This window comes from Atractosteus spatula, chromosome 1, assembly GCF_055471065.1.
Source record: "Atractosteus spatula isolate fAtrSpa1 chromosome 1, fAtrSpa1.hap1, whole genome shotgun sequence".
NCBI classification, from domain to species: domain Eukaryota; kingdom Metazoa; phylum Chordata; class Actinopteri; order Semionotiformes; family Lepisosteidae; genus Atractosteus; species Atractosteus spatula.
Window position 1 is genome coordinate 956,336 of NC_142706.1, and position 12,847 is coordinate 969,182.

The window sequence follows — 12,847 nt, forward strand, 5'->3', positions numbered from 1 at the left end:
GGTGTGTGTGCTCTTCATATTCCTGGCCTGCTCTTTTAGTTAATCGTTGATCTTTTGGTGAGTGTGTTTTGGCAGTCCCTGCTTATTCACTGACTTCTGAAACGTCCTATCTGCAGGTCCTCTTGGCTCATTCTGGTTGTGTGTTGAGCTGGTATGTTTTGTGTGCTGCAAGCGAATGAGGGGGAGTAGGGGGCGTGTCTGCACCCACCGAGGAGTGCAGTTTGTGCTGTCCCGATCCCTGTGAACCGGACAGGGGACAGATTCGGTTGATGTTTGTTGTCTGCTGTGAAGGTATTGAGCTAGCTGGAGCTCCAGGAAGCTGGAGCTGTATGTGCTCCCATCCTTCTGGTGTGGAGCTGTGGGAACCTGTGGTAGCTGGGTTGGTGTTCTGGGCGAAGTTCAGGACGTTTTTAATTCCTGAGCCCAGTTAGTGGCTCAAACCAGGGTATCCCTGTGCAGAGTGGCAATGCGGCGATATTGGCAGTTTGAGCGTCAGTAAGAAAGCCGTGTAGGTGAAACATCGGGGACAGAAACAGAAGGTTACATGGAGCCGCCCAGGAGTTTTTATCAGGCATTGAATACATCGGTTCAATGTGTTAATGCACGTTGTGTCTGATGGTGGAAGTTGCTTCATCTTTGTCAGAATAAACCTTCAAAACGGAGGGTTTTGTGTGCCGAGATTTCTGCAAGCAAACTGCTAACCAGCTGCAAGTTCTTTAAGGTACGTGGTGAGTCCTGACAGTAAGTTGATGCTATTACTTGCTGAGCTTGTTTCCTTTTTTTTAAAAAACAAACAAACCTGAAAATCGTTTAGATTCTAATCACTTGTACTAGAAAAAACCTTGCGACAGGTTCGCTTCCGAAACCATAATGAGTCAGCCTCAGCGGTGATCGTGCCAGAGGAAGTTTGAATGTGCTGTCTGGGCAGCTTACAAGGTGCTTTTCTAAACGCATCTATCAGGGGCTGAGCCGTTTCCTTCAGAAGTGAAAGGCAGCCGCGGGGCTCAAGCTTCCTCTGCCGGAGTAGCCTGAGAGGAGGCTGCAGTGGGTTTCGGTTTCCCAGTGAGCTCGGTGGGCTTTTCTTTCCCAGCCTAGCCAGGGCTGTGACAGGAAGCGCTCGTCTACCACTCACCAGTCTCCCCTCTGGTCCTTGTGTGGCACGCTCATCAGAGCTCCTGTGCACCCATTATTCTCTTTTCGGTTCAGTTCAAGGTGCTTTATTGGCGTGTCTGATGAGTACAATCAGTGTTGCCAAAGCAAATAAAAAAATAAAATTAACATAAAACAGAAAAAAAAAATCTACAGACATTTCCAACAAAGGCATATCATAAAATATTTACATATACTGTAAACATATGGAGCATTATTGGGAGACAGGCTCACTGTTCCTCAGGCTGGGACAGGAGATCACATACTGGGCTGCCAGTTCAGCTGAGTTCCCTCCTCCCTCTCCCAGTAGGATTGGGACCCATTGTGATTCTGGCAGTTGTGGGAACTCTGGGGTTAGATTTCTGAATTTAGGGAAGAATGTTTCTCAAATCCTAGAATATGTGTCACAGTGCATCTGTCTCTGTTTCTCCCCGCTGGCAGTGGGAGCACAGCCTGTCCTCTCTGGGCAGCCAGGTCTGCTTGTGTCCAGTTTCTATGGCCAGGCTGTGGCCACTGAGTCTGTTTCTGTTTGCTGTTATTTCTTATCTTTCTTTCAAAGAGAGCTCTACCTCTGTCTTTGATAAGCTTCCTGCTTCCATCAGTGTTTATTTGTCGCTGGGCTTCAAATTGTTTCCTGCTCAGCCTCTTAACGGGTCACCTTCTGAGCCCGCTGGACGGGCAAGTTCGCCCCAGCACCCCTCAGCCCGCCCTGCACCCCCAGAGAACAAGGAGGCTGTTCACTTTGTTCTCCCGCCGTGTAGTTCGAGCAGTGGACTGATTGTCTGCAGATACAGAGGTTTCTGTCGGTCGAGCGAGGCATTGGGTTACAAAGTGCTAATGAACCCAGTGCCAGACAGTGGGGACCAATAAGGAACCCGGCAGGGAAAGGGTTTTTGTTATTACTGGTAATGAGTCTTTCAAATCCACATTTTGCTGTGGAAGCCAGAGGAACTTTGAAATATCCCTTCATTGTGTTGCCTGTCTCGCCGCGCGTCGGGCTCGTAACCTCGCTGGCCTGCTGTCACTCCGCTCGGCCGGTGCGCTGCATGTGGGGGCCGTGTGGCCTCCTGTCCTCGTCTCCGCTGTCGCACACGCAGGGGTACAGGTCAGGCTCAGGTTATTGAGTTCTGTGTTGGTCACCACGTTACAAAACAAAAGCTATTGCTGCTCTGGAGTCCATCCAGAGAAGAGCAGCTACATTCCAGGGCATCAGGGAATATCCCATGTGGGCAGGCTTGAAGACCTGATGGAAAGAGCTTCAGTCTACCTGGGGACCTGATACAAGTGTGATCACAAGGTCAAGCCAGTGGGCTTCTTCCAAATTATCAGTGGATCACAGACTGGAGGACACCAGCGGAAACAACGTGGAAATGTATTAAAAACTGAGATTGCAACTTTACGTAAAGGGTTGTGGGAGTCTGGAGCAAGCCACCCAACAATGCTTTTGAAGCCGATACCCTGGCTTCTTTCAGGAAACAGCTGGATGAGATCCTGGGACCAATTAAATACCGACTAACAAATAGGCTAGATTGCCAAATTGCCCTTCTCTGGTTTCTAACTTAAGTAATCGTGTCTGCTTTGTACAGCAGAGAGTGGCTGTGCTGTAACTGGGCAGGGTGTCCATTGTTTGACATTTTTGTGTAACTTCAGTTGGCGGTTTCCTTACAGTCTGTGTTTTTTACATGGAACAAGGTCGCCAGCTGGATGTTCTTTAACTGTAACTCACTTGTGAACTGACCTGAATCTTTTCTGCTGACACTTGTTGACTGATCTATGTAGTTCCGAGATTTAAGGATCTGATTAAAAGTGATCTTTGATTTTATTTTATCAATTGCTTTTGAGTGCATTAAATCAGAGTGAAAGGACAGGCTGCAACGGACTGTTATATTCTGTGTGCGTGTTGGACTTGGATGTTTATCTGCCTCTTTTTCTTTCTGGGCCAATGTAAGCCACGTTCAGTGTGAACTCGCCGCGAAACCTGTTCTGTTTGTTGGATTTCATAATTCATTGTAATTGATTAAATATTTAAAGTTACGTGAACATTTCACATCATGGCTGTGTGCTGTGCTACACCGGGCCTAGTAACAGATTAAGGCTGTAGGTTTGTTTTTGAAGGAGCTCATGAATGAACAGGAACAATCTCTGTCATCTCGTAAATGAAAGTGTTTTCTGCAGGCTAGGCCTATTGTGAGGCTCACCAGCCCCAGGCCTGCAAGGCTGCAGGCTATTTTGGTTCTGCCTGAATATAAGCCCTCCATACGGTTACTTACTCTTGACCCATTAAGCCCATTAGCTGGGGGTCGATTTGTCCGACCGATCTAGAGGAATCTGGAAATCCAGCAGGGTTCAGGTTCTTCCAGAGCAGGAATGGCCGTCCGGAATGAAACTGAGCTGCCTGAGCATTGATCCCTCTTCTGCCGCAGGGATTCACATGCAAATGTCACACTGTCGCCGCCAGGAAGCATCTTCTGAAAGCGAAGGATGCAGGAATTTTAAACAAGGTAAAAATCCAGATGGATGCCCCGTCTGGAAAGCCCTAATGAAACTCACAGGCGGTGTGCGGCAAGCAGAACTATTTTTCTGTGAGTGGGGCTCAGCGGGTGGGGCACCAAGCTGATGGTGATGTGTTTTTTAAACAGGCGCTGCTTGAGGATAGGAGTGCAGGGGTGGATAACGTTGTCAAGCAGAAAACAAGTGACCATTTTCCCCATAAGGCACCAAAAAATGCAAACCGAGCAAAGTACAGTCACCACAAACAATGTTTAACCACACTGGAGCACTGATTAATTCTCTTGAAATGAAGCGCCTTCCAGTGCTCAGGGGATAGTACTTTTCAGGCCGTCGACTTACGTACTGTACAGTACATCTTCACACTCTGCAAGACATCCTGGGTAGGGGCGTGTCTTATACAAAGATGTATATAACAATCAGGTTTGTTTTACTCATGCCTCAAAGTTTCTGAATTCATTTGCAGCAGAGATGTCTGAATTTTACTCAGGAGCTTTAACGTGGAATGATTGCCGCAAAGTTTAGCTTCAGATAATCAATAATAAATTCCGTTGTTGCACTTTGTGGTAGCGTCTCGCAGTGCTGCGCTTTTGAAGCGCGTGGCTTTGTCGTAATGTGCCATTGGCTTCTCAGTTCCTCGTTCTTCAATGCCGCCTGGTTTTCCTGGCATGACAAATGGCTATCGCTGTAGTGTGCTATTAATTAAAGAAGCCTTTTGTGTCCTGCAATTTAAATCCCTTGTTAAACGGAGCGTGCCATACGGGCTCCCCTGGTATTGTTGCCTCCTCCATTCACCTTCACAGGACTGTGGCAGATTCCATTACATTGGACACAAGCAGAAGGAAAATATTTTATTTTCTACTTTAGAGTATCAAAATACCTCTAGGTAACAGCTTTGTCAATAGGAAGCTTCTCAGCATTTTTATCATTTTAAGTTAAAATGTAAGATAAAAACTGAAAAGGCAGATTTATGATTTTTTTTGGGGGGGTGAGATTTTTTGGGTGGAAGGCAGTGTAAAAGAGATATCAAACAGGTGAGTTTGAGTTCTGACAGGTCACAAACAACAGCCATGTGAGCTGTTTGGTTGCTAGTAGCTGATTGACCCAAGAATGCCGTCCAGTCAGGATATTGGATTCAAGTTGGTGAAGTTGCTTGTTCCAGACTGTCACAATGCTTTGTGTAAAGATGTTCCTCTTGTTCTCAGTTGTAAATGTATTTCCACTGGTGTCCTGTAGCTTGTGCTGCACTCTTGGCATGGCAGAAGTGTACTGAGTTTATTTTGAAAACGGGGAGTGCTCTTCTCTGATGAAGACTGAAAGGGCTCTGTGCTTTGCGCCTGGTGGAGTAGGCCTGTCGCTTTGTAGGCGATTGCAGTGCTTGTTGTGAACATTTTCGTCCCTGAATGAATAAGAAGTTGCAGCTACAGCACAGTGTGGTGTAGGAAAGCTGACATTTTAAAAGCTGAAGTACTTCTTTAATCTTTTGAAGGAACAGGTTGCGAGGTTCTGTTTCACCATGTTCAGGCTCTTAGTAGTTTTTAGTAGTGTAATGTTTCCATTTCCTATTTTTGCCTCATGAAATTATAGCGGTAAGCGTAAATTAGTCGGAACATGACCTGTTTATTGTGTTTGTTGTGAGCTTAACAACATTGCATATTAAGTGTTATTATGTAAACCATTAGGAAATCAGCTCCTGTGCTGAAGGACAGGTTTGTTATTGTACTGTAATTGTCAAGGAGGTGTTTCTCTCAGACTTGCTTCAGCACTACGAGTGACACTGCGGTACAGGAATCACACAGAGGAGAGGAATGAATCTGCTTGTTTTAGAGCACCAGCGCCGTTTCTCCTTCTCACCCCCCGGGGGACAATTGCTTGCATGTTTCAATACTTCAGTGATTTCCTTTTTAAAATTGAACCGAGCTTGTGTGTGCGTTTGCTGAATATGTCGGGTCAAATGAAGGTGTCACTTCATTTTCATATTAGTAACTGTAGAAAAATTACTTAAGGCACTGTATTTACAAAAAAACTCTTCACAACTAATTAAGCGACAGTATTTAGCAATGTTCATGCTTAATTAAAGAGATAAATTGACAGGTATTAGTATCGGTAACATTGCACCCTGTCTTGAAGTGTCTGTGAGTATAAAGCCATGTGATCATCCTAAGGGTTTGCCACTTTTAATTAGTGGCTTTTAAAGACGAGCAAGCATCTGCGTGATGAAGACGTCACTCACTCCTTCTAGAGCGGAGATCGCACAGCCTGACTTTGCGATATTGTCTCCGATTCGTGCTGTGAATCCCTGTGCTCCTGTCGGCATTAATTACCCTCGTCATTGTGTCTGCATTGCTCTGCAGGAACTCATGTTTTTAAAGAGGCCGAACAACGTAGCGTTGGGAATCTGTTTGATGTGGAGCAGCCGATTTCATTGGTTCCAGAATTGGGGTTGTTTCACTTGTAGGTGGAGAGCCTGGTTCATCACATTCACACATATTAATGGAAGTGTCTTGATTGCAGTGGGGATAGCTGTCCCGCAGTACAGTTTTGAGTATTTCATTATTGTAATATCAGCAGTACCAGAGTAAGTGTTCCATCATTAAAGTCACTATAAGCAGGTGGTAAATAAATGTACTTCCTCAGCCACAATGCTGTTACTGGCAAAGTTATACTGTAAACTGTTTTTACTGAATTGCGACTGCAATACATTATAATAACTGCTTGCGATTGTAGTCTACCAGTAAGCACAATTGGAGACCCTTGAATTAGTCTCAGAGTTTATCACGTTCACAGATCTTGTGCTGATATTATGATCTTCATACTTCATGTTATTAATCATGCTAATGAAACTGAAGACCCGTAACTAAGCACGGTGACGTGGTCTTGTCTGTAAGCCTGAGCCAAGCAGTTATAGCCCACCCAGGCAGGTGCGCGATTGTTCACGAGGTGATTTTGTGTCTCGTCTTTGTCTCCCCGTGTAGATTCTTGGAGGTGCCTCTCTGGAGTGCTGGGCTTGCCTTCCTGTGGCCTCTCTCTATGGAACTCAGGCGTGGGAAAGGATCCGAAACGAGGCCGTTACCCTGCACGCCGACTCCTCCGAACGCGGTTCGCTTCCAGAGGGCCTGAGGTGATGAGATGGGACCTGTGTTTCTGGGGCGGGGTAGCCGAGTTGTTACTCGGCCAAGGTGCAGCTCGGTCACGTGCAGGTTGAGTTGTGATAGTACGCGCATCCTGTCAGGGATTCGTCTCGGAGTTGAATGGGATTGTAGTTCCTCTTCACCCCCATAAAATGCATCAGTGTTGCCTGTTTCTCCATGATCTAAGGCTAAGCAGAAGTAGTACGGCCTTTTAATTGTGCCATGATGAAGTGGGAACTTCACCTTTTCTTGCGTGACATGTAGTTTGCAAATCAGGTCCTGGTCTGTGTGCCTGAGGGCGAAATGCTCTCTGCTCAGGCTGCGTTGGTGGTTTTGACTCAGGTTTTTTTTCTGGAAACTGTGTGTGATAGAGCATTTAAAACAGGAAGCACTTCTTTCCCTAAAGGACAGCGGGTGGGTGGAACAAGTCTCCCAGCCATGTTGTTGCAGCCGATACCCTGGTTTCTTTCCTGTATGAGGTTCTTGCATCAATGAGCCACTTGGACTCGATGGGCTGACTGGCCTCCTCTCTTTTGTGACCTTGTTTGAGCTGCAGTGAGGTAGTCTGGAGATCTCTTCAAGTTAACACATCAACAGCATGTGGCTCTCGGTGACCGTCGCGGTCCACGCCTGCCTTAACTGAAGCGCTGGACTCCCTGAATTGGAGCACGTGGGACTTTACACTTCAGTCTTTACAAATCATGGTTCTAGGGGAGGCTTGTAAGACGTGCTCGACTGCAGCTCTCCGGGCCTGCGGGACTGCTCCTCCCCCCTGATAGAGGTGCGGGCCGGTCTTGACGAGAACGTACAGCCCTGGTGTGTGTGCGGGAGATCTACCACAGCAGATGCTGGGTTAGTGTCAAGATGCAAAAGACGCAGGGGTGTATGCAGAAATACTGATATTTAAACAGAAGAACCCCACAAGGGTTCAAATCTGATTGCCCAGTTTATTGATGTGAAGCAAACTAATAAGTATCTGCAGTAGCTGTCTCAGAATAATAGCGGCAAGCTAAGGCGAAAAACTCTGTCTGCGCCGCATGGGGCCTCTCATGAGCTCAGAGGCGAGAAGGTGCTGCTTCTGGCCAGTGCTAAGAGACTGGTGTCCTTGGCAGGGGCTGTCTCTGGCTGCAGGTCTGGGCACAGGCAGGGGCACACTGACATCAGCCACAGCTGAGCGTGAAGGACAGCCTTTCTTCCATTGTTAGGAGAGGTTCATAGATTCTCTTTCTTTGCCTTGTGGCTTTCAAAAGACTCCCATGCAGACCACAGTTGAAACCAGCTCATTTTTGTGTGTTTGACTCTGGAGAGAGGACGCGGAGAAGGGCTGAGGGTTGTGACATGTTCTAGCACTGCTTGAGACATTTATAAGCTCCCGGGACACTGTTGCCTTTTATAGTCATATTCGCCTCTCGCTCGATGCTGGTTTGGTGTTGTGCCATGATTAGGAAGCTGTGTTCCGATTGTGTTAAAAAAGAATTGCAGGTTTTGCAAGGGAGGAGTGTGTTTCCCTTGACTTACTGGTTTTCCCATTGTTCAGCTGGAAGAGGAAACAAGTGACTTCTTGCGGCGGCGCGAGGCTGCTGAAATAAAGGGAAAGCTAGCCTTTGCATGTTGTTCGTGTTTTGTCATCAGGAGATGTTCGTGTGTAGTCCTCACGATCTGGTTTGGAAGACGTTGTACTGTAAGTGCGAAACAAGAGTTTCTCTTGTCAGGTGGGGCCTAAGTTAGCCGGCGCGGGGGATACATTTTGCAGATGCTTGTAAGCCTGTTTCACCTTTCTGGTCACGATGCATTCGGCTTGATGAATGTTTTGGGGTCTGATGATGCATATGTCAGTGAATGTCTAGGATCTGTAATCTTTTAAACCAGCTTCAAGGTTAAAAACGTGATTCTTGAGTGAGCATTCAAGCAATGGACATGTGGGCTGTGCGCTGTAAGAGCCTTGTTATATCAAATATTGTAGATGGGACACATAGTAGCAAGTGTTTGCTGCTCAGCTCCCTGAACTGTGAATTATACGTCTGTGGGCTTTATACACTAACTTGCTGTGTGGCTCTTTTCTTTTAGATGCCCAAGTTTTAAGTTTTAGTTGAGAAAAATAGCTGTTCGCCAATGCACTGAAAAAGACGCCTTTGTTCTCCTTTTTGCTGGATCTGTCAAAATTATATTCGGTTGCTTGAATGGATCATCGCAAAACACTTATCTTTTTCATTAAGGCTGTTGTGTTTGGAATCAGCTGCTAATGGTGTTTTTGTTTTGTTCTCGGAATCTGTCATTTGCGCTCTTTCCCCTCAGCTTACTGACTTTTCCACAGAAGCACATTACTTACCGAAGCTCCCTAGAAACGCAGGAGCTTCAATTTAAAAAGAGGCATCTATGTTAATCACATAATCATGAGATACAGGCCTGCTTTTAATTTGCCAAATTCAGCTAAAGCAGTTATAATTTAATCAGTCATTCAGTTGGGTGTAATTTAGTATAAAGGGAATGTTAAAACTTTCTTGAGTATAAAAGACACAGGTTGCTAATCAGAATTTTTTTTCGGAGAATCTAAAGTGTGTTAGCTGAAATACTGCTAACACCAGTAACTGCACACGAGCCCATATCAACAATGGTGTTTACCCAGAGCTGAAGCCTTGTACTGTACACTGGGCAGAAGTGACGTTGTTTACTTCTGGGTGAGTCTGTGACATTTAGCCAAACTTACCTTCCTCCTCCGCTCCATGTTCCCAGCTCTTGATTCAGACTCCCGCCACCCTTCGTGTAAAGTGCCTCGTGTTGTCAGTTTTCAACGCACTTCCTTGTAGTTTACACGTGTGCCCTCCAGGTTCGTGTGTCAGTGCCGATTCTGGCCAGTGAGTTTGCTGTGTTAATGTTCTTGAAGATTCTGAATACTTGGACACTTGTCTTCTCTGGTCAAAAATAAAAAAGGTTAACTTTTCTAGCATGTCTACAGCACAGCAGCATCTTTTGTATTAACCTTGTGACCAACATTTACACAATATTCTAGTCAAGACGCAGATGGCTTGCCTGTGCATCTGTACAATGTTAGCGTAGCAGGCCTTGGTTTAAGTTGTGACGTTTTACATTGTGTTTTAATGCTTTGCCTTTTGTACTGCTTCCCAGGTGTCGGGAACAGTGGGCAGTCTTGGTCCTTAAGGGCTGGTGTGTTTCCGGGTTTTCTTTCCAGCTTACCTCTTAATGAGCTAAATCAGCTCATTACTGGCTTAATGGGACTGATTGAGCAGCTTCTTTGAGATCTTCAGGTGTTACTGCTTGAAGAGACCTTCAGCAGATGCAGTGACCCTCTGGGATCAGGACTGCACACCCCTGCTCGGGAAGATGAAATGATGTGTCAGCATAATCACCTGAGCTTTGTTCTCATACATGGCTTCTTCAGGCTTGGTGTTTTCCATCTTAATATAAATATATATATAGTTTGTTTTTGCTACCTGAATTTATCTCTACTGTATAAATCATTATCTGCCAGGTGCCGGTCCAGTTGTGAATTTTATCTTTTTGAATTTCATTTGCAGCTTTTGCAGTGTTTGCTAATACTCCTGTGGTCATCTGAATCTTGACTAGTTTACTAACTACACCAGAATCTAGATCACTGATAGAAATTACAAAGATCTGTGTTCTTAATATAGACCCCTTTGGTACTTCCCAGTTTGAACATTTACAGCTTATTTGCATCTCTCTTTTTTTCTCTTTGATTTGTTATTTTAAAGCATGAACTCTAATGCCTAATGCCTGCAGTTTAAGAACTAATATTTTAATGATGTACTTTATCAAGAGCCATCCAAATGCTTTAATAATTCTTTTTCTGTCACTGTTACTCCTTGTTAGAAAGTTCTTTGAACTCTAAATGTTATTTAAACAAAATCTGCCTTTTCTAAATCCATGTTACTGTCACCTAGAACCCTGTTGCCATACAGATGATGCTCTGCTTTAATTCTAATTATTGGTTCTGTTAACTTCCTTGCCATGGAGCTGTTGGTCTATAATTGCTTGACTGCGTTTTGTCACCCTGTTTAGCAATAGTCTGTTCAGCAGACTTTGGCTCACTGTGCATCAGTGGAGCTCAGAGGAGGTCACGCCCTGGAGGATGATTTCAGGTTTTTAATGGACTTGGGGGGCGGAGGCCGATTGCATTGGGCTGCACTCACTGATCAGCACGAACTGAGCTGTCTGCCTTCACCCTCGACGTCCAGGGGGAGGCATCACGGAGTCATTCGGTTTTCAGACAGTGTCCGCAAGCGCTCCAGGGAGTCACACGGACCCGGGAACTGAGTGACGATCTGCTTCTCAGCCAGGCAGAAGTTGCTTGTCTTGAAGGAACGTAGTTTTCGCTTGGACACAAGTCTTGTTCTCAGCCGGCGTAGTGGTGGGGGAGTAGTGCTACCTGTAGCCGCCCTTGATGACGAAAGAGAAATGTGGGTGTGCACAGTCTGCGAGAACTTTTTATTAGACATTATAGAGCTGAAAATCAAGCTTAGCAAGTGGAACGGACTCTGGCAAACGAAGTGAGTCTTACAGGAATTTGTGTGGCACTCTGGATTAAAATGAATGACATTACACATGTAACCTAGCAGTGCTGTGTTTCTTCATTTAAGGAGCTTTATAGATATTGCGTCGGAGGTGGGCCGGTGTTAAATCGTTTATTTTCTGTAATGCGGTGTTTTATATTCTGATCTGAAGTTCTTCGCACCTCTCGCAGAAGTCATTTAGTTGTGCGTTCATGGATTTAATGAATTTTAGAATTTCTTCAAAGTTCTGTAAATCTTTAATTTCTTACTCTGTTCCTATTTGTAGTGTGTGTGTCCCCTGTGATGGACTGGCGTTGCATCCCGGGTGTGCCCTGCTTGTGCCTGCTGCTTGCAGGGGTAGGCTCCGGCCCCGCTCGTGTCCCTGCGTTGGGCAGAGTGGTTAGAAGATGTAGGTTCCTGTTTCTTTCACACCAGTGAGAGTGTCTGGGAAAGTTGTGGGTTAAAGCTCATTGCAGCCAGTTTGCATTTGATAATATTTTTTTTTCTGGCTGCCAAGAGCAACTGACTTCTTCAGTCCTTTTGAAGAATTGGCAGACCTATTGATATGGCCACAGGGCGTTGAACATGAAGCCGCTGGCATTAAAACCCCCCTCAGCCGAGCTGAAAGAGTTTCCAGAGCTCTGCTCTTTGATTTTCCGGGAGATCCTCTGCCCTGTTTTGGGGGAAATTCCTGCAGCTTGGACTTGCCTGGTCTGTTTCAGGGTGTTGCAGAAACAGGCTGTTTTATTTTCCCTCATTTCTTTTGTTGCTGTCGCCTGTATCTTTAACCGCAGAGATCGCAGCGCTGGGCTTTGGTCTTATTTCATATCCGTCAGTGGTCCAGCTTTCTCTTCAATGCATCAATCATCAAATGGCCATGTGTCTTACTTATTAGAAGAGGGTACTGTATAACTATCGTGTGTTAAATGATTAGGGTTTTCTTAAGGTCAGTTTCATTGCAGGGCGAGTCCAGGGTTCTCTGCTCGTTCTGATTCGTTCGTGCTGTAGATTGCTCAGGTCACTTCTGCACTGTTACAGAAATGGACATAACACAGGGGTGGGGAAGGACCCCTTCTCCTGTCTTGCTTGCTGTATATTAACAGGATAGGTTAAAATTAGAAAATTAATTCAAAATTCAAAGCTGTGAAAATGACAAGTATTTCTTTTTCTTTCTTTGTCGTGAAGGGGATTAACTTTCTCCATAACTAGTAAAGTAAAAACTAGCTTTGCCACTTATTTTGTCTACATGACCTTTCAGTCCAAGTGCCTTAATGAGCTGTGTGCTCAGTTTTTATTCTGAAGTCCTCTGGGTTGGCCTTGTCGGTGCCTCTGGGGGCTCTAAACACTTCTGTCTGAAGGAGCTGAGCCTTGTTAGTCCTGAACACTCTGTCAGTGAAGGACATTCCTTTAATTCTCAGATTGTTGGATGAATGGATTCCAGAACAGCAGTGTTATTTGTGGTGACTAAAATTGTACACACTGTTCTTAATGAGGCCTTAATAATGTTTATACAATATTAACATAACTTCC

The 12,847-nt window shown here is 45.3% G+C and overlaps 1 protein-coding gene across 4 annotated transcripts in view; it reads left to right on the plus strand.

Annotated features, from left to right (window-relative positions):
* Positions 1–12,847, plus strand: part of fryl (furry homolog, like) — a 128,693-nt gene that overhangs the window by 8,534 nt on the left and 107,312 nt on the right. For 2 of the 4 annotated variants that reach the window (XM_088917020.1, XM_088917011.1), the window contains exon 2: positions 6,633–6,778. The exons of 1 other annotated variant lie outside the window; for it this stretch is intronic. Coding sequence is in view for 1 of the 3 variants with exons in the window: in XM_088916993.1 (XP_088773119.1) it covers positions 8,397–8,469 (73 nt within the window). In the remaining 2 variants the exon portion in view is untranslated. Of the gene's footprint in view, positions 1–6,632; positions 6,779–8,385; positions 8,470–12,847 lie in introns of those variants that run through there. One more of the 4 variants, XM_088916993.1, reaches the window with a different exon arrangement.